The sequence below is a fragment of the Cetorhinus maximus genome, chromosome 19 (genome assembly GCF_964194155.1).
Source record: "Cetorhinus maximus chromosome 19, sCetMax3.hap1.1, whole genome shotgun sequence".
Taxonomy (NCBI): Eukaryota; Metazoa; Chordata; class Chondrichthyes; order Lamniformes; family Cetorhinidae; genus Cetorhinus; species Cetorhinus maximus.
The window spans coordinates 19,515,583-19,536,016 of record NC_135897.1 but is presented as its reverse complement, the minus strand read 5'-3'; the positions used below and the strand labels follow the sequence as shown (position 1 = coordinate 19,536,016).

Below are 20,434 nucleotides of genomic sequence, written 5' to 3'. Positions count from 1 at the left end.
ACTGTGCACCCACCAAACTGAAGATCTGAATGTCGTGTGGTGATGTCGGGACGCACTCCCGACATCTCCGCGTGTCATTTTACACGTCGGCGAGTGGGGCCCGCCCGTGCAGGCCAACCTGAAGCTTCTGGCCTATGTCTTTTGACCTTATTTCCCTGATAATAAAACCCTCCCATAGCACGAAGTTTTGCCAGTAATCTTTGGGAAATATAAACACACTGGGCGGAATTTTCCAGAATTGCACTAAGTGCGGTGGCGGGTGGGTAAAATGGAGTCCTACCCACCGACGAAAATGGTGGGTTTTCACGCCATATCGTCCCAAGCCTGCCTCATTATTTATTCACTCCCACGAAATACACTATTTCCATGGTGAGCGGGCTCTCATTTGCCTGCCCACCATCACCCCGCTGTTGCATCACGCTGGCTGCCATCTTTGAAAGGCAGTCACCAGCAAAGCTCTCAGTGCCACCAGCTCACCACCGCTGTCCGGGAAACATGGCCAGCAAAGGAAAAAAAGAATGCAGCCCCCCCCCGCTTCAATGATGGGTCCCTCAAGTGACTGCTGGGTGCCGTGGAGGCCCAACGGGATGTGCTCTACCCCCGCTCTGGCCACAGGGTGGGCAGCAACCCAGCTTGAGAGGCGGGGGCAGTGGTGGTCAGCGCAAACTCCCTGCAGAGGACAGCCACCCAGTGCCGCAAAAGGATGAATGATCTCCTTCATTCTGCCAGGGTAAGTCGCTTTTTTCATCACTTCCAACTCACACACTCACAAACCCATCACACACCCACAGGGCCCTCATTCACTGCCAGTGCAAGGGACATTATCATTCACTCTTTCACACACACCGTCATTGTCCTCATCCTGTTCATGGGAACACTAACCACCCACACAGGCCAGGCATACTTATCATCTGGCCCGGCAGGAGTCCTGGTAGACTCTCCCCATCTCTATCCATGCAGGACAAACTGGCTTACAACAGGAGGGAAAGGTCACAGACAGGTGGAGCAATGCCGGAGACCAAAGTTCTGACAGAATTCGAAAACAGAGCCATCCAGCTGACCGGCGCTGACCTGGACCGGTCCGGTGCTGACAGTGAGGTCAGCACTGCTCTACCAAGTGAGGATCCAGCAGTGCAACATCCATCAGACAACCATGCCGTGAGTGATGTGTCCTCTTTCACAGGCCACTGCCATGCATCTCCCCTTGCTTTCACAGGCAAATCTGCCAAACAGCCGACAGAGTCCATGACCCAGGGCCTCCAATCAATCCCCGAAGAAACATCTGAAGAGGCATCTGAAGGCACCTTCCCTGAAGGTGTGTCACAGCGCTCACATACACCCTCCACTAGCGCAGAGACACACACCTCGGTGGGACCTAGCTTTAGAGTAACCTCAGAATCACAATCTGGTGAGCACATCGCAATTTCTGATCCACAGCAGGTAGAGGACTGCTGGAGGCCAGAACCTTGCTGAGTCTGAGTCAGATGACGAGCCTCTGGACTTGGTCATGTCACAGTTGCTGGAGCTGCAAAGGCAAGCTCGGGAACATCAGGAAGGGATGTCCACTGCACTGCCCAGATTGCAAGGCACGATGGAGGAGTCCGTCCGTCTTCCGGCTGAGGTGATAGCACCAGCATTGCAACACACCGAGGTTAACACTGGCAGGATGGTGGCCGCCTTGGAGACCTTGGTCCAGGACGTCACTCCTACACTGCTACGCAGGCTTAACTCCATCATTGATGCCATAGTTGGCCTTCAACAGTGTGTATGCGAAAGGGTGCTGGGCAGCTCAATCTCACTCCATAGCTCTACCCCTTCCACTCACGGAGTCAGCAAGGGGCCCTCGGGAGGAGGATCAGCAGGTGCACACTCCAGGGCCAACTACCCAGGTGACCCTGGGAGTGACCACCCATCCGAATCCTCTCTTCCTATGACCTCCACAGCTCCAGCTTCACAAGCTGAGGAGGAGGCCACTGCCACACAGCAGGACCCTGAGAGCAGGCCGGGGCCACCAAGTCTCAGCCCTCCAGAGGATGCCCGCCAAAGCCATCAGAGAGAATGCATCACAGTCAGCAGGCTGCCTCCACCTCTGCTGTGGATGTCCGGGGAGCATTGTTATGACACAGCAGTTGGTAAAGGCAGAGTTATTTAAAATCCCAGAGGGAAACTATAAACAACTGTCATAACCTATATTTTCAATTGATATGTTTGAGATGCCTCTCTGAATTCAGGCATAAAAACCACCAATTCTCAAGAGGTTTTTTTATATAAATTAAATTAAACATTTAGTAATTTAGCCACAAATTTGAACACATACACATGTCTACAAATTACTACCATAATAACTTTTAAACAAATCCCCAAATTAATCACTCCCGGGTAAATCTTCACCAAGGCAACAATAACCCATAGACTTTAAACAGACACCAGGCAAAGCACATTTAACCTTACAAATTCAAAACAAGGTCCCATGCAACTTGTTTTCTTTGCAGACAGTTGTAGAGCTTACAGGCAGCTTAGATCTCACATGCCTCTGACCCACACACAAAACTCTTCAGTATTTGCATAGCCTTCCCTTTGAATGCAAATTCTCGTTGTATCACCAGGCCCTTTGAACTCCACCTCTTCTAACAATAAAACCCCTTTCATAGTACCAACGTTATTAGTAATATAAACATATTGCTTGGTGTCTCCTAGCTAGGTGCAAGAATTCACCCCCAGTCTTTGAATGGTTTATTCAACATAATGCAAATGTACTCTACCTTACTGTTTACATCTCAAAACTACTATACATCAAAGGACCTAGATGAGCTGGCTTTAATCCAATTAAGGCACAAACACTCACAGACCCTACTACAAGTCCAATTTAAAATAATTTCCAATAACATTATATACATTAATATCTCTACATGACAAGCACCAAGACGTAGCGGCAGGATTAGGAAAGTTAGGTAAAAGTAGTTGCACGGCCTGGCCACAGGTGTTGATCACTTGTATATACTGTTCACTATTGTCAATAAACGCCTAAGAATGTCTCCCTGCCTATGGCTCCTTGTTCTGATGAGCAGTGTTCTTGTCAATCAGATGTGAAACCCTTTTGCACAAGATAAAAGGCAGGTGTTTCAGTCCAGGGCCTCTTCCCTATGCTCTGTGCAGCCTTCAGACCACAGTGATGGTCCAGCCTCACACTCCCTGAAAACATTACCGATGCCTGCACCTCGATGGTACTGGTCATTGCTGCCAGAATGTAGTGGGCAGGCGCCAAAGAGTTCCCTCATACTCTCTCTGTGCTCTCAGCACCTTTTATGTGGGGCTGGCCCCAATCACACTAGCATCTGTGACCAGTGATGCTGTGCACCAGCTCCTGAAGTGCTGAGGTGCTAAAGTTTCATGGTTGTGTCTCTGAAATGGCCCTGATCATGGAACACAAGCGAGCTGCCCTCAGCCAGACAAGAGTCAGACATTCTCAAAGGCTACGTGAAGATCTATGGAGTGTCCTCGCTGCATGTCGTCATCATCCTCCTGCAGTTGAGCGACTATTAGGCCTCCATAGCATCTCCATGACAGAAGAATTCTCACAGAGGGTATTGGCACAGCCATAAGCCAGGCTGGAGTCAAACGTTCACAACTGCGATGTGAGGATCTATGGGGACACCTCACTGCATGTCGTCATCATCTTCCACAAATCTGGCAGCTATGAGGGCCTCCCGAGTATGCCTGCCTCATCTAGCCAGTGCGAGAGCCTCATCCCTGTCTTCTTCACCACCAAGGACCCCCACACCCTCATCCTCGTTGGTGTCCTCCTCATCCAAGGAGACCTCCAGCTCCTCCATCTCCTTCTTAGCCAGCTCCTCTCCCCGTTGCAGCGCCAGGTTGTAAAGGGCGCAGCAGACGATGATGATGCGTAACATCCTCTGCGGACTGTATTGCAGGGCTCCACCAGACCGGTCCAGGCACCAGAATCACATCTTCAGCATCCCAATGGTCTGCTCCACCAAGCTGTGAGTTGCAGCATGAGCCTCATTATAGTGTCACTCTGCTGCAGTCTGAGGCTGCCGCACGGGTGCTCACGGCCTCTGTAGGTAGCCCTTGTCCCCAAGGAGCCAAACCTGCAGCCTTTGTGAACCCTGGAAGACTGCAGGGATCTGCGAGTGACTCAGGGTGTAGGTGTCATGCACACTCCCTGGAAACCGTGCGCATACCTGCAGGATGCGTTTCTGGTGGTCGCACACCAGCTGCACGTTCAGTGAGTGGAAGCCCTTGCGGTTGATGAAGTCCACCGAGTGTAGCAATGGAGACCTGAGCGCCACATGAGCGCAGTCAATCACACCCGGCACCTGTGGGAATCCTGAGATCAGGGCGAATCCAATGGCCCTTGCATCCTGGCTGTCCCGGTCCCGGGCGAAATGCACAAAGTTGTGTGCCATGGAGAAGATGGCATCCATGACCTCATGGATACATTTGTGGGTAGCGGATTGTGAAATCCCACAGAGGTCACCTGTGGAGCCCTGAAAGGAGCCACTGGCATAAAAATTGAGCACTGTGGTCACTTTCACAGCCACTGGCAGTGGATGCCTCCATGTCCCCTTGGCGCCAAGTCCTGCAGCAAGTGGCAGATGTGAGCCACCAGTTCCCTGGACATGCGCAGTCATCAGTGACACTGGTTCTCAGTCATCTGCAGGAATAACAGGCAGTGTCTATAGACCCTGGGTGTCGCTAGGCGCCGACCAGCCACGGCTCGCTGTTGCTCCAGGGCAGTGTGTACGGGAGTCCCTGCTGCCCCTTCTTCATGAGGTTGCTGCTCCTGCCTTTGCATAGCCAGGTGCCTCACCATTGTGCCTTTGTGTGGACATTGGTTCTGAACAAATCCTTGTCACCTCACTGGTTGCCACATACCTTCTGTGGGATCCTGGATGCCAAATTCTTGTCCCAATTGTAAACTTGGCAATTCTGTATCTGCACTTTTTATCATTCACGTTGGTCATCTCTTGTAGTTTTAAAAGTTGCTCTCTAGTTTCTGAGAGAGTAGAATGGGTAAGAGTAGGTAGATTGCTATGCATTGGTCTGCCAAACATGAGTGCTGCCAGATATGTGATAGTTGCACTTAAAGGTGTCCCTCCCAGATGTAACACTGCAACATGCAGATCTTGCTTGGACTGTCTACATTTGAGTGTTAGAGATTTCACTGTGTGAATCATTCATTCAGCTAGGCCGTTAGATCTAGGGTGATGAAACTGAACTGGACTAGCCATATAAATACTGTGGCTACAAGAGCAGGTCAGAGGCTAGGAATCATGCAATGAGTAACTAACCTCCTGACACCCCAAAGCCTGTACACCATCTACAAGGCACAAGTCAGGAGTGTGTGGAATACTCCCCACTAGCTATTCAAGTGGGGGGAGGAAATAGGAGCATAGTGGTGCTGGGGACTGTATAATTAGGGGGATAGGTACTGTTCTCTGCAGCTGTGAGTGTGAGTCCTGAAGGCTGTGTTGCCTGCCCAGTGTCAGGGTTAAGGACATCTCCTCAGGGCTGGAGAGGAACTTGGAGTGGGAGGGGAGGGATCATCGTCCACGTTGGTACCAATGACATTGATAGGACTAGGAAGGAGGTTCTGCTGAAAGAATTTGAATAGTTAGGAGCTAAATTAAAAAGCAGAACCTGTAAGGTAATAATCTCAGGATTACTACCTGAGCCACAGGCAAACTGGCATAGGGTAAATAAAGTCAAGGAGTTAAATGCGTGGCTCAAAGATTGGTGTGGGAGTAATGGGTTTCAGTTCATGGGGCACTGGCACTAGTACTGGAGTAGAAGGGAGCTGTTCCGGAACATTAGTTGCAGCCTTACTCCGGATCTTTGAAGAGTGATCCTGATTTATAATCTTGGCATCTCATCAGCTGTTGGCTCTGTGATGTCAAGACAGTGTTGATTCTAAGCCTTCCAGCATGCACAGGGAATGCTCCTGCTCCTGCATACACCCTTCTCCTGCAACTGTGAAAAAAGTGGCGAGTGGCATATTACACTCCCCCAGGAAACAGCAACATGCTTCTGACGCAATGCAACCAAATTTCCAGCCCCCTATGTCAACCTCTCTAATTAGGTCTCTATCCCTCCCACTGCATCAAAATGAACCTAGCCAAAGTCACCAATGACAACTCCTTGTCCTACTCAGCCTTTCTGCAGTCTTCAACACATTTCACTAAATCATCTTCCTCAAATGCTTCTCCTTCACTGCTCATTCCATGCAATTGGTTGGTTCCATTCTTATCTAGCCAATCACAGCCAGAGCACCTGTAGCAGTGACTTATCTTCCCACTCATGTATATTTCCTCTGGTATTCCCCAAGGATTTATCCTTGGTCTCCTCCTTTTCACCTTCCATATATTCCTACCTTCCTCACATATGCTGATGAGTCTGCCTCTGTGTTATGTCTCTCAATCCTTCTATTGCCTCTGTGATGTCAGGTTGATTAAGAAATATCCAATCTTAGATGTACCATGGCTTACTCAAGCTAAGTGTTAGCAAGACCAAAGGCATTATCTTCAGCATCTGCTCCAAACCCTAGTGTCCATAACACTAACCCAACCCCTTTCCAAGCTACTCTCTCAGGTCGAGTTACACTTTTCCCAACTTTGGCACCCTATTGAACCCTGAATTGAACTTCCAATCTACGTTCACTCCAACAGAGAGACTGCCTGCCTTCAGCTCCATAACACTACCTCCTTCCACCCCTATGTCACCACATTCATGTCTTCATCACCCCTAGGCTTGACTATTCCAGTGCTCTTCTTGCTGGCCTCACACTTTACAACCTTTGTAACCTACAGTTCATCCAAAAATTTTGCAATTCATATTATAATCATCACCATCATAGACCATCATCTGTTCTCTCTAACCTACCCATTGTCATACTTTAATGAATATATAAATACTGAATAGCCAGGCTGAAAGAAGCTGCATGGGTCTGGTGGGGAGTTTCCATTGAAATTTAGTCCCAGCCTGGTTCAGTTGTTGTTGCACATGTCGGTTAAGTGTGAGGGATAGTAGCATACTGGTAGCATTACTGGGCTAGGAATTAAGAGACCTTCAGATCTCATCATGGCACCAGGGGGTGGAGGGGGGTGGTGGAATTTTTTTAAATTTAGTTAGTTAATAAGTATGGAACAAAATGGTAATGTCATTCATAATTGCAAGCCACATGATTGCAACAAACAGCTACAGAACAAAATATTGTGGACGTACCTATACCACGTCTACTGCAGCAGTTCACAGGTCACTCACCACTATCTTCTCAGGGGAATTGGGGATGGACAAGAAATGCTGGCATTGCCAGTGATACTCACACCCCAAAAACAAAAAAAAGGGTATTGGGTCCAGACAGGATGAAGCTCTGCTTTCAACATAAACTGTTCTATAAATATTTCAGGGAAGTGAGTTCTGCTGTTTGTAAACACTTAGCACCAGCTATATACAATCATCTCCATTGTACTGAAAATTAATTACAGCTACATCTACATCAAGGCCGCAATGGCTAATTTACATTTGCCACAGTTTGACCCTGTAGCTTCTCTGTTGAAGCACTTACTGATAAGGTCTGTGTTTAAATTCTACCTGGCTCAGCAAAAAAAACACACGATAAAGATCATTGAATCTGCAAGTCACCAAGCTCCCAGTTTTTGCTTCATGGTTTTTTTTTCTAAGTTCCATTGGCTGGTACAAGCTTTTTTTTTACACTAGCTACTACAAAACATGACTGTATACTGGCATATACACGGTATACAAAGATTTACCGCGTGACTTCATCCAGAACTTGTATGTGTGCAAGGCTTAGGGGAAAAATTACACAGACTCTACCTTCCTAAATGTTTGCATTTTTCAATCTTACCTTGGTATCTTTCCTCTCGTATTTGGCACGGAGTAATTTAGCAGCTCAGCAGTATGGATAAAATAATGTTATTAGTTGGAGGAAGGGTCTCACTTGGCTGCCATCCATTATTAAAAAAATATTCTTATCTGTGTTTCCTCCTCTTTGTGGTCTTCAGATCTCCTTCCGTCAATGGCACATATTGCTTTGCAAAGCTACGGGGCAGCTTTTAAAATGTAGGCGGTGCAATAACTGTCAATGAGCAAAGAAGAAAAGGTGTCAGCTGTGATTCAGCAGTGACACTCCTGCCTCAGAGTCAGGAATTTGTGGGTTTAAGCCCGCTCTAGGAACTTGAGCACAAAATTTAGGGAGTGCTGCTTTGTCAATGGTGCCATCTTTCAGATGAAATGTTAAACTGAGGGTCTATCAAACACCTCGGGTGAACATAAAAGCTCCCGTGGCACTATTTTTGAAGAGCAGCAAAGGAGTTCTCGCCAGTATCGTGGCCAATATTTATCTTTCAACCAACATCACTAAAATAGATTATCTGGTCATTATCACATAGCTGTCCGTGTGGATTTGCTGTGTCTAATTGAGCTGCTTCATTTCTTACATTACAACAGTGACTACATGTTCTTGTCTGTAAAAAGCTTCGGGACACCCCTGATGTTGTGAAAGACACCAAATAAATACAAGTTCTTTCTTTAACACATTTTAAATACAGGGATGCAACTCCGTTAAATTGATTTGCACTAACATTTGTAAAGCAGACAGTAGGCAAAGAATTACACTTTTTAATGCTGGGTGTTATGTTATTAATTATTAGCTATGGTTCATTGTTAAAATTATGTCACTTTTTTTTAAGATTGCAAAATAATAATAGTGCACAGGATTTTATTTTAAACAAATGAACAAGCCGGGTGCTACATCCTTCAACTGAACCTTCAAATTTCTTTAAAGCAAAATACTGTAGCTGCTGGAAATCTGAAATAAAAACTGAAAATTGTGGAAACATTCAGTAAGTTGTACAAAACTGGGGGAGAGAGAAACGTACCATTAACATTTCAGCTCAATGCTTCTGACAAAAGTTCAACAACCTGAAATGTTAGGTCTGTTTCTCTCTCCACAGACCTGAGTGACCTGGTGAGTGTTTCTAACATCTTCTGATTTGAAGATATGACAGGAATCATCTACCAACCAGATATTTACTGATTAATTCAAATCATTTCAAAACTGAATTTGATAGAATGTTGTTAGTTAACTCTACTAAGAGCTACAGAACTAAGGCAGGCAAATGGAAATGCCCTACTCCTATTTCTAAACCCCTCCGTTCTTTACAAGGGAGAGGGATGTGCCTTTTTCAGAATGTTAGCCTAGTTTAGACTGTTAGTCCTTTCTGTATTGGACCTGATTGAGGACCAAGTCTGCTGCTCTCTGCTGTAAACTGATGAGTGTAGGACAAAGTCATATGGTACTTCTGCTTTGGTTATAATTCCCTAGCTGGGAATTTACTCAAAGAATCTCAGTTGTGTTAAACTCTGCAGTCCACTTTCTGCTGTGATAGCCTTCGGATACTGTTTGCAATGGACTACAACGGGCAGTCCGATACAGTTTCAAACTTGTTCTTATTCAGAGATAAAAACAAAAAGCTAAAAGCTACTGCGGATGCTGGAAATCCAAAACAAAAACAGAATTACCTGGAAAAACTCAGCAGGTCTGGCAGCATTGGTGGGGAAGAAATCAGTTAACGTTTCGAGTCTGCCGAAGGGTCATGAAGACTCGAAACGTTAACTGATTTCTTCTCCACCGATGCTGCCAGACCTGCTGAGTTTTTCCAGGTAATTCTGTTTTTGTTTTATTCTTATTCAGGTCCACTGTAAAATCAGACCTCTCATTCCCACTAAACCTATCTTCACATGGTTTATCACGGTGTGGTAAGATGGATTCAAAGCACCTTCAGAGCTTTTTCTATGTTACAGAAGCTGCATAAGTGCAAGCCGTTGGTCACTTCCTTCTCTCCTCAGGCAGGCTGTGGGAGGCTCACAGCTCAATGTCTTGCTCGCACAACTTGAGTCGTTTTGAGACCCGGGACCTAATTTGCTTACTGCTGATGGGCCGAGGTCGTAGTTCCAGAGCTGCCTGTACTTCAGCCGGGCTGGCCTACTGCAGTCCCTCTAAAGCCCCCTGGTTACATTGTTCAGTGGGTGGTGGTGAGGGGTGGGGGTGCAGGGATGTGGCTTCTGCAAAGATTCTTACTGGGGCATGAATCCACGGTCACCTACATTCACCTGGTGCCTCACTGAAATGCTCATTCTTTATGCTTGAGTCTAGATGGCCAAGCAATATGGTCAGCAAGCAATTTGACTGTGGGGAATGTCATAGCCAAACTCAATCCCGCCCTTACCCAGTGCCCGCTCACACAAACACTCCCAACAGAAATCAGGAACCAATGCTTGTTTAGCTACTTGCTGGTCTAGGGGCAATGAGGCCAATTGTAATTCTGCCATCAGCACTTCTGCTGAGACCAGATGATTCAGTAAATACTAGGCATTGATCCTGGGACTGTCACAATCTGTATTGCTTGTATTCACTGAGATGCCTGTAAACACTTGAGTACCTTGAAAACATTCTCTTCAAATATTCAGCAAAAAGCATTTAACACTTGGCATTCAAAGGCCCAGGACCACACACTGAGTGATGCACTAAAGCTTTAACTGCTGCCCCACAAATAGTCAAAGAGCCAGTCATCAAGGTACAAGAGGCGGAAACGTTTGAAATGGAAAAAAACGAAGTGGTTGGTGGAGATTTAAAAGTACGAAATTAAAATTCAACACATAGGGAGGTTGAAAGGAACTTTATAAAATCTGCAAAATGAATTTAAGACAACATTTATGACTCTTACTTCAATATGTAGATTGAGATTAACATGCTTCCTGTTTCTCTTTGCCAGTTTCTCTTGCAGAGTGAAAGCCTAAATCCACTCAATACCCGTGACTGTCCCTAACTGAAGCTAGTGCTCACATTTTGAGTTTGCGGTCACTTTGTTGTTGAATAATGCTGAGAGACAATGGGATCTTTAATGCATTACTGTTTTGTTCCATCAATCTGTGACAAAGACGTTCACAGCACTGAGGGTCAAGGGAAGCTGTGGTCACACGGAACATATCATTCACTGCCCTTGTCGCTATACTTAAAGGGACTATGCCACAAAATTCATACTCGCCCTCCTCAATGCCTGCTGCACTTGCAATCAGGAACTATGTAGGATAAATACTGAACCTTCTAAGAATTTGTAGGGTTAAGGATGTGAGGGTTAGCGATCTGTAGGGTTGGGGGCTGTGGAGTTAGGGTGTCAGCCATGGCTCAGAGGTGGTACTCTTTCTCCTAAGTCAGGAGGTTGTGAGGCATTGGAGTAGTGATACTGTTGCTGGATTTAGTGCTCCACAAACCCAGACTAATGCTCTGGGTAGACGGGTTCAAACCCTACCACGCAGCTAGTGGAATTTAAATTCAGTTCATTAATAAATTGAATTAATTAGTTACAAAGAACCTGGCATTGACAATTATCATTGATTGTTGTAAAACCCATCTTGGTTTGCTAATGCCCTTTAAAGGGGTAACGTTTATGTGACTACATGTGACTCCAGACCCTCAGCAATGTGGCTGACTCTTAACTGCACTCAAGAGCAATTAGGGATGGGCAACAAATGCTGGCCTTGCCAGCGACACCCACATGCCCTGAAAGAATGAAAAAATATCCCACCCTGGGGGCTTGCACACAGATTTAGGCTGGCACTCTAGTGCAGTACTGAGGGAGTACAGCACTGTTGAAAACATTGCCTTTCAGATTGAGACATTGTGTCTCATCTGCCCTTTAAGAACATAAAAGATACCATGGCATCATTGAAAAAGAATTGGGGAGTTCTCCCAGTTTCCTGGTCAATATATATCCCTCAACCACCATCACCTGAACAGGTTATCTGGTGATTATCACATTGCTGTTTGTGGGACCTTGCAGTGTGCAAATTGGCTGCCGTGTTTCCCAAATTGCAACATTGACTTCACTTCAAAAGTACTTAATTAGCTGTAAAACGCTTTGGGACTCCTTAAGATTGTGAAAGGTGCTATATAAATGTCCGTTCTTTCTACAGAGAAAGTACTGAAGAAATTGCCTTGTGTGTATGATGAATCAACCACGGTGTTGACGAGAATGCAATCAAATGAACCACCGAGGGCAGAGTAATAAGAAGACATGACACAAAATTCATGATAAATGTGGCAAAGCAATCCTGAATCTGGCTAAACACTCACATCATTGACCGAGAAAAGGGGAACAAAGGATCTTTTGGTGCTTAAGCCCTGGTCCCGAAATTCCTTCGCGACAAAATAGTAGCAAATGGCATCGAGGCAGCAGTTGACATTGGCAAAACACATGGCACCTTGAACAAATAAACTGATGCTTCTTCGCGTCGAACAGTAATCTCTGCCAATGATGTCCTGCCGCACTAAAAACTGAAGGAAGATGCCAAGGTGGGTGGGCGCAAACGAACAGATGAAGATTGCCAAATTGGCAATGATGATCCTGATGCAGTTTCCAGGAGTCTCGCTTTGTCTCTGCAGAAGTTTCCTGATGATTCGGACTGAACAAAAGACCATAATGGCCATCGGGATTACAAAGCCCAGCAGTTCCACAAAGGCTATCAGACCTGGATTCCATGACTTATCGGAGAATCCATGGAAACAGATGATGGTGGAGTTAGTGGAGTCCGGGCTGTCATGGAACCCATAGATCGGGATGCTCCCCAACAACACAAAGGTCCAAATGACAAGGCAAATCATCACGGTGTTCTGGGGAGATCGGAAAGCCCTCGCATTCAATGGGTGGATGATGGCAAGATAGCGATCAATGCTAATGGAGGTGATGATGAAGATGCTGGCGTACATATTGACAAAATACAGGGACTCTACAAAGGAGCAGAAGGCCCTGTCGAAGGGCCAGCCCCCATCCTGGTCGAGCATCTTAAAAGGAAGGGAGAACAGCAACAATATGTCTGCCAGGGCAAGGTTGCTCATGTAAATGGTTGATTCTGTCCATCTCTTGATCTTGCAACAGAATATGAGGAGAGCCAGGAGGTTGAGGGGCAGCCCCAGAATGAAGGTGGGGATGTAGATCACCAGATTCATAGTGTTCTCTTCCTCACTCATATTAAACTCACACAGATTAGACTTTCTTTGGTGACCTAGATCCATGGTTTGGTTAATCCTGAAAAGGAAAAACATGACTTAGAACCCAGTCACTTTGTTTAAATCAAGAGGGTAGAAATCATGACCAATTATGTTACGTTACAAAGACAGATGATGAGTCCTCATTGCCAACAGGAGCTTAATTCACCAATAGCACTCTTGGAAATTCAGGTAGCACAGACTCCCAAAGTTACCTTTTTACTGTATGCTTGTATGAAATTCCTCCCGCTGCTTTTATAATAGAGGCATTAATAAGCAGGTGAAAGTTTTTATTAAAATAGCAGAGAAAGGCTTGTTGGGGCAAGTTTGTGAAGTAATCAAATGATAGGTCCAGCGGCAATCATTTTTATCTTCTGTTCTATCTTTCTCATATCTCATGCTAAGATGCACTGCCTGAATGGGTGGTGGAAGCAGATTCAATAGTAACTTTCAAAATGGATATATATTTGAAAAGGAAAACATTTACAAGGCCATGGGGGAAGGAGTTGGAGAGTAATTGGATAGATTTTTCAAATAACTGGCAGAAGCAAAGTGGGCCAAATGGTCTCGCTTCTGTATGATTTTGTGTGCCTCTGTGTGCTGTATGATTCTATGATTCTATCTCAAACATTATTCACAAAACTTACCATCTCTAACTTGCAGATGATTACATATCTGCAGTTTACTTCAACTTTTAACATTTGTAGGCGTTCTGAACCGCAAAGTGCAGCTCAACATATGACAGATAGATATGCTCAAGCACTGAAATATTCTTTGAACCAACTTCTTTTAAAACTCCTGATCAGAAATCTATATTATTTGTTTAAATTGCATGCAACTAACTCTCCAATTCCTTAGTTCAAAATGCCAACTGCCCATTTTGGTTCCATGCTTTATTTCTTTGCCCCAGTAAGTTAGCCATCTCAATCTTGACTGACCTCCAGCAATCATACCCACACTCGATTAATGCATTAATGGTGAATCAATTGTTTCAAGCACTCCTTCAATTAAATGCACCATTTTCTGTGGTGGGTGCTTTTGTCCTCCATAATAAATACTAAATTAAGAATTAATTACATTCTGCGCAGCAACAAAGACAGAATGCCTTCTGAGTGATCAGCCGAGCAAGACCGACCAGGCGGAGTAAAATAGCAGTGTAGAGGACTGACAAAAGTCAGAGGTATTTAAGCAAAAGAATTTGCCATCAGTCAAACTACTGTTCAGACCAGCTTGAAATTGAATGGCCCACGCAACTGAGCTAATTTTTGTGGATGGAGCGTTACCTTGTTTTTGAGTAAAGGGTCCAGAAAGAACAACTGAGATGAGAAAAGTCCTGTCAGTGGGCTAAGAACTCCTAACAGACTTTTTGACCTAAGTGCATTTTTTCGCATCTGGTTTTAAATTATCCTTTTTGTATGATTTTTATGTTGCAAGTTGAGTAATGTACATGGCTGTCAACTGCGTAGTTGAGATAAATCAAATATGTTAGTTCAAGAATAATTTCCTTTACATTTGACCACATTATGACCATCTCTCCAGCCCGACTCTCCCTCCAGCCCAACTCTCTCTCCAGCCCGACTCTCCCTCCAGCCCGACTCTCTCTCCAGCCCGACTCTCCCTCCAGCCCGACTCTCCCTCCAGCCCGACTCTCTCTCCAGCCCGACTCTCTCTCCAGCCCGACTCTCCCTCCAGCCCGACTCTCTCTCCAGCCCGACTCTCTCTCCAGCCCGACTCTCTCTCCAGCCCGACTCTCTCTCCAGCCCGACTCTCTCTCCAGCCCGACTCTCTCTCCAGCCCGACTCTCCCTCCAGCCCGACTCTCTCTCCAGCCCGACTCTCCCTCCAGTCCGACTCTCTCTCCAGCCCGACTCTCTCTCCAGCCCGACTCTCCCTCCAGCCCGACTCTCTCTCCAGCCCGACTCTCTCTCCAGCCCGACTCTCTCTCCAGCCCGACTCTCTCTCCAGCCCGACTCTCTCTCCAGCCCGACTCTCTCTCCAGCCCGACTCTCTCTCCAGCCCAACTCTCCCTCCAGCCCGACTCTCTCTCCAGCCCAACTCTCTCTCCAGCCCGACTCTCCCTTCAGTCTGACTCTCTCTCCAGCCCGACTCTCTCTCCAGCCCAACTCTCTCTCCAGCCCGACTCTCCCTCCAGTCTGACTCTCTCTCCAGCCCAACTCTCTCTCCAGCCCGACTCTCCCTCCAGCCTGGCATCCACTGAAAATCAACTATTTCGGGTTAAAAACAAAAAACTACTACGGATGCTGGAATTCCAAAACAAAAACAGAATTACCTGGAAAAACTCAGAGATAAAGACTGCTGAGTTTTTCCAGGTTGTTGAGCTAGTCATGGTTTTATGGTGTTTGTGATTGAGTTAAATCTATTTCTATTTCTTGCTTTTTGAAAATTTCTCCATTGGCAAATTCAAAAAGCGAGGCTGCCAATTATGCGCATTACATCACATCGAATATATTTTATAAGCATCGCGCATGCATTTTCGCCAGACCATTTGGCTCCAGTCATCAAATCTTTACACCTCACTGAAAATGGGGATCAGATAAATCAGCTACTGACACATCAGTTTGTCAAGCTAACTTCTAAAATACATACAAGTATATAATTCCACTTCATTAAAATTATTTCTAAATACAGAGGTGTAATACACTTACGGTATATTAGTCAATGGTAGACTTGCTGAAAAGTGGATGAGTACGCCTCATCCACCCGTGTACAAATATCGGTATGTCACATAAAACAACACTAGAACTTTTAACCACATCCTTTGCCATTGCCTCCTTGCCCAGGTTCCTTCTGCCAGAAAACCTTCTTTATAAATCAGTAAAATGTACCTACCTGTGCCCCTGCCACTCTCTGGCTCCATTCCTGTTTAGATGATTTCTGATTTACGTTCCTTTTTTTGCAATGATTTTTTGCCACTGTCCCTTCTGCCTGACAGTGAATTGTGTCCATTTTGGAGTGATTCTGAACTCATGCTTAATCCTCAGTTTTCCTCAGCCCCAGCTCTGTACCCGTTTTTACTCTCCCTCTGACCAGCTTAGGACCTACTGGGTTTGTAAATATTCCTGGCGTGACTGAGAAAAATTTAGTGGTTAGCAAGTTATCTTCATGTGGGTGTTAAAGAGTCATAACAGCTTTTGAAAATGAAAGAGCATTCTGAGCTTTTCGTGTTCAGCTAGACTGTGAAACAGTCTAGCAGCAATCTGTAACTAGCACTCAACGGGAGGAATACAGAGCACCACACTAAATAAATCTAGTTTAAGCCTGACTGTTGTTCAGATTGAACCCAGAATGGGAACAGCAAACAGCAGATTGACAGCAGTGATATGGAATATTATAAGGACACCTAGGAGATCTATGCAAGAGAAACCTCTTCAGAGATACGGTAGTGGGAGTTGAAACCAAAATGTATTGATTTTCTGATTATTTAAAGAAATGTAGTTGAATCAGGAATGTTAGCAATTTTTTCAATAGTTTAGCAAATTAAATTCTCTCAAACATGCCAGAAATTTTCAGAAGGATGCAAAATAATAATAGAGGTCTTGTGGCGCAGTGGTAGTGTCTCTACCTCTGGGTTAGAAGTTCCAAGTTCAAGTCCTAGTTCAGGACTTGATGGCCATGGAAGGTGTATTTGTAACATGGCCAAACAGGTTGATTATCAACCTGTAAACCCTTCCAGTATGGCTGATGGCAGGAGGTAAGAGTGGGAGAGTTCCTTTGTCAGCCATACTGGGGAAGACAACAGCAAACCACTGCAGCACTTTGCCAAGCATAATGATGGACCAATCCAATGGAAGTCCATGATTGCCAACACCTTCTTACGGCATGGTATCTGGAGGAGGTAAAACAATAGAGTTGGGAAAATGGAAGATTTCAACTGTTCCAATATAAAGTAGGGGAAAAAATAAAGTGCAAAGTGGGAAGAAGGCATAGGGATTTCTGAAATGTGTACAGGAGAATTTTCTTGATCAGTCTGTTTCCAGCCCATGAAGCTGGATCAATTTCTAGGAAATGAAGTGTGGCCAATGGAACATGTTTCGGTGGGAGAGCATTTTGGAAACAATGATCACAATGTCACAATGTGAAGTTGCCTTGCAGATTGGAGGGAACTATATAGTGGTGTTTCCCAAAGGTCAGTATTAGGGCCAGTGCTCTTTTTGACATAAATTATTAACTTGGACTTGGGTATATGGGGCATCATTTTAAAGTTTGCAGATGGCAAAAGACTTGGAAGTGTAGTAAACAGTGGGGGAAGTAGTAACGGACTTCAAGAAGACAGATTGGTGAAATGGGCCCACACATGGCAGATGAAATTTAATACTGAGAAGTGTGAAATGAGGCTTTTGGAGAGGAAAATGAGGAACAGCAATAACAACTGAATAGTACAATTTTAAAGGGAGTGTAGGAACAGGGAGTCATGCACAAACCTTTGAAGCTGGCAGAATTGCTTGATATGGCTGTTTAAAAAAAACATGCAAGATCCTTGGCTTTATAAATAGATAGCAAAATTGCTAGAGATGGGAAGTTATAGTTGGGATATTAGGGCTGGGGAGTTATAAAGTTATGGCTAAGAAGTTTTTTTTAACTCATTCTTGTGATGTGGGTTTCACTGGCAAGGCCACCACTTTTGGCCATCCCTAATTACCCTTGAGAAGGTGGTGGTGAGCTGCCTTCTACCTAGGGATGGGGATTGAGATGTCTGGAACATTGGCTGTAAGGTATGATTTGAGGAATATGACTCTGTCGTGCTATTACTTGACTAGTTTCTAGGACACATCTCTCAATTTTGGCACAAATCCCCAGATGTTAGTGGAGAGAGCTTTGCAGTATTTCGTAGAGGTTTGATACCATGCTTGCTGGTCCACTTCAGAGGGCAGTTAAGAGTCAACCAAATTGCTGCAGGTCCGGAGTCACATTTAGGCAGAACAGGTAAGGATGGTAGATTTCCTTCCCTGTAGAACATTAGTGAACAGGATAGGTTTTTATGACAATCCGGTAGTTTCACAGTTGCTATTATTGACACTAGTGTTTTGTTCCAGATTTATTCAAGTAACTGAATTTAAATTCCCCAGTTGCTGTGAATTCATGACTCCAAATAATTAGTCCAGGCCTCAGGATTACTAGTCCCGTAACATAACCACTGTCTACCATCCTATTATAGATGCAAAATATTAATTAGGAATTCAGAATGAAGAACAGATGTAGGCCATCCATTAGACTCATCTTCAGTTCCCTTTATTCCCTCTGGGTTCAGCTCCGGAACACTCATCTAGCCTCCCTAATCCAGTTTCTACTGGCATTGGCAAAACTTCCAGCACCTAAGATGTTGTGTCTCTCATTTCAAAGCTGCTTTATCTAGTACCCCATTTCAAACCTTCACTTTCCAAAGATATTTAGTCCCATGCACACCTTCCCAACATTCCATGTTTAGATCCCATCAGTATGTTGTCTTGCTAAGAACATTCTGAGCAGCAACACCAACAACATTTTGTGTAACTGTGACTAAATCTGTGACCTTCTCATTCTCCTTGAGTTGCACTTAAGTAAGGAGTAAACTGTCATACATATATTGTAATGTAGGGAATGTGGCTGCCAATTTGTGCACAGCAAGCTCCCAAAAACAGCAAAGTGATAATGACCAAAATAATTTGTTTTTCTTTGCGATACAGATAGAGGGATAAATATTGACCAGGGACACCGGAGACAACTCCCCTGATCTTTTTTTGAAAAAGTCGCATGGAACCTTTTACATCCACCTGAGAGAAGACAGGGCCTCAATTTAACAACTCATCCAAAAGACCTCACATCCAACAATATAGCGCTCCCTCACTGAAGTACCAGTTTTCATCCTTGTGTTCAAGCCCTGGACAAGGAACCTGAACCCACAACCCTTTGGTTCGGAGGCAACACCACTGCCAGCGGAGCCTCAGCAATACATCCTGTCAAACCTTACTCACAAAGAGAAAGACATCCGCTTCTTTATGAAGCAGCCAGTCTTTCCACATATACATGTCATAATAATGAGGATGAGGTTGTTTTAGCATATTTAAGCAGAAACAACTCTCATTATCCTTAAATCAATGCACAGACCAGGCTATTCATGGAGAACAGCCTAGTCTATTGGGGTCTATGATAAGCAATCTGTTGATGGTTTATTGGGGTTCGCAATGAGTAAATTGTTTGAATCATAGGACAGAATTTTTCCCACGTCAGACGGGCTTGGTGGGAGCGGGCGGGGGTGGTTCGGGAGCCGACCGCTGCCCGCGATCAGCTCCATGCCGCCATTTTACATGGGTGGGACAATTGAGGCCCGCCCAGTTTAAGACGCTCAGCACTACCTGTGCAAGCTGGTGGGGGGGGGGGGTGGAGGAGGGAGAGTCAGGGCCAGCGCTCTTTCGCACATGTGCGCAAAAGAGCACTTCAATCTCCCTGAGGCACGGAGCTGCCTCAGGGAGATTGAAGAGCTTTGGAAATAAATAAGTAAATGGTATAAAAATTTAATTAAACATGTCCCCTCATGTGACATGTTTTTATATTTCAGAATTTTTTTTGATTGAATTCCTAAAAGCTTTAGGAAACCTCATCCCGCTCGTGGATGAGGTTTCCTAAAAAATCGTGAAGGCTGCTTGGCCTTTTTGCCTGCCAAGGTTAAGGTTGGACAGGCAGCATAAAGTTGACCTTAATTAGTTCCTTAATGGCCTTAATAGGCCTTTTAAATATCGGTGGGTGTGCAGCCGACTCCGGCGCGCCCGCCGAATGATACATTGCGAGAGAGCGGGATGACGTCGGGGCGCACGCCTGACGTCACCGCGTGTCATTTCATACACCGGGGTGTCGGGCCCACCCCCGCACGCCAACTGAAAAACCCTGGCCGTAGAATCATAAAATGGTTACAACAGAGAAGGAGGCCATTCGACCTGTCATGTCTGTGTCAGCTCTTTGCATGAGCAACTCAGCTAGTCCCACTTACCTGCCTTTTTCCCATAGCCCTGCAATTTTTTTCCCTTTAGGTCATTACCCAATTCCCTTTTGAAAGCCACAATTGAACCTGCCTCCGCCACACTCTCAAGCAGTACATTCCAGATCCTAGCCACTCATTGTATAAAAACCTTTTTCCCTATGTCACATTTGCTTCTTTTGCCATTCACCAAGTATCGGTGTCCTCTGGTTTTCAACCCTTCCGCCAACGGGAACAGTTCCTCCCTAGCAACTCCTTCTAGGCACCTAATGATTTTGAACAGCTCAAACAAATCTTCTCTCAACCTTCTATTCTCCAAGAAGAACTGGCCCAGCTTCTCCCTGTTTTATCGGGGGTTTGCAATGAGCAAGCTGT

At 45.2% G+C, this 20,434-nt stretch overlaps 1 protein-coding gene across 1 annotated transcript in view; it reads right to left on the bottom strand.

The window, feature by feature from the left end:
• Nucleotides 1-11,367: 11,367 nt before the first annotated feature.
• LOC144694305 (G-protein coupled receptor 55-like) overlaps nucleotides 11,368-20,434 on the bottom strand; it is a 42,629-nt gene continuing 33,562 nt past the window's right edge. The window contains exon 2 of the mRNA XM_078564637.1: nucleotides 11,368-13,127. Coding sequence (XP_078420763.1) covers nucleotides 12,164-13,127 — 964 coding nt within the window. The 3' untranslated portion in view covers nucleotides 11,368-12,163. The remainder of the gene's footprint in view (nucleotides 13,128-20,434) is intronic.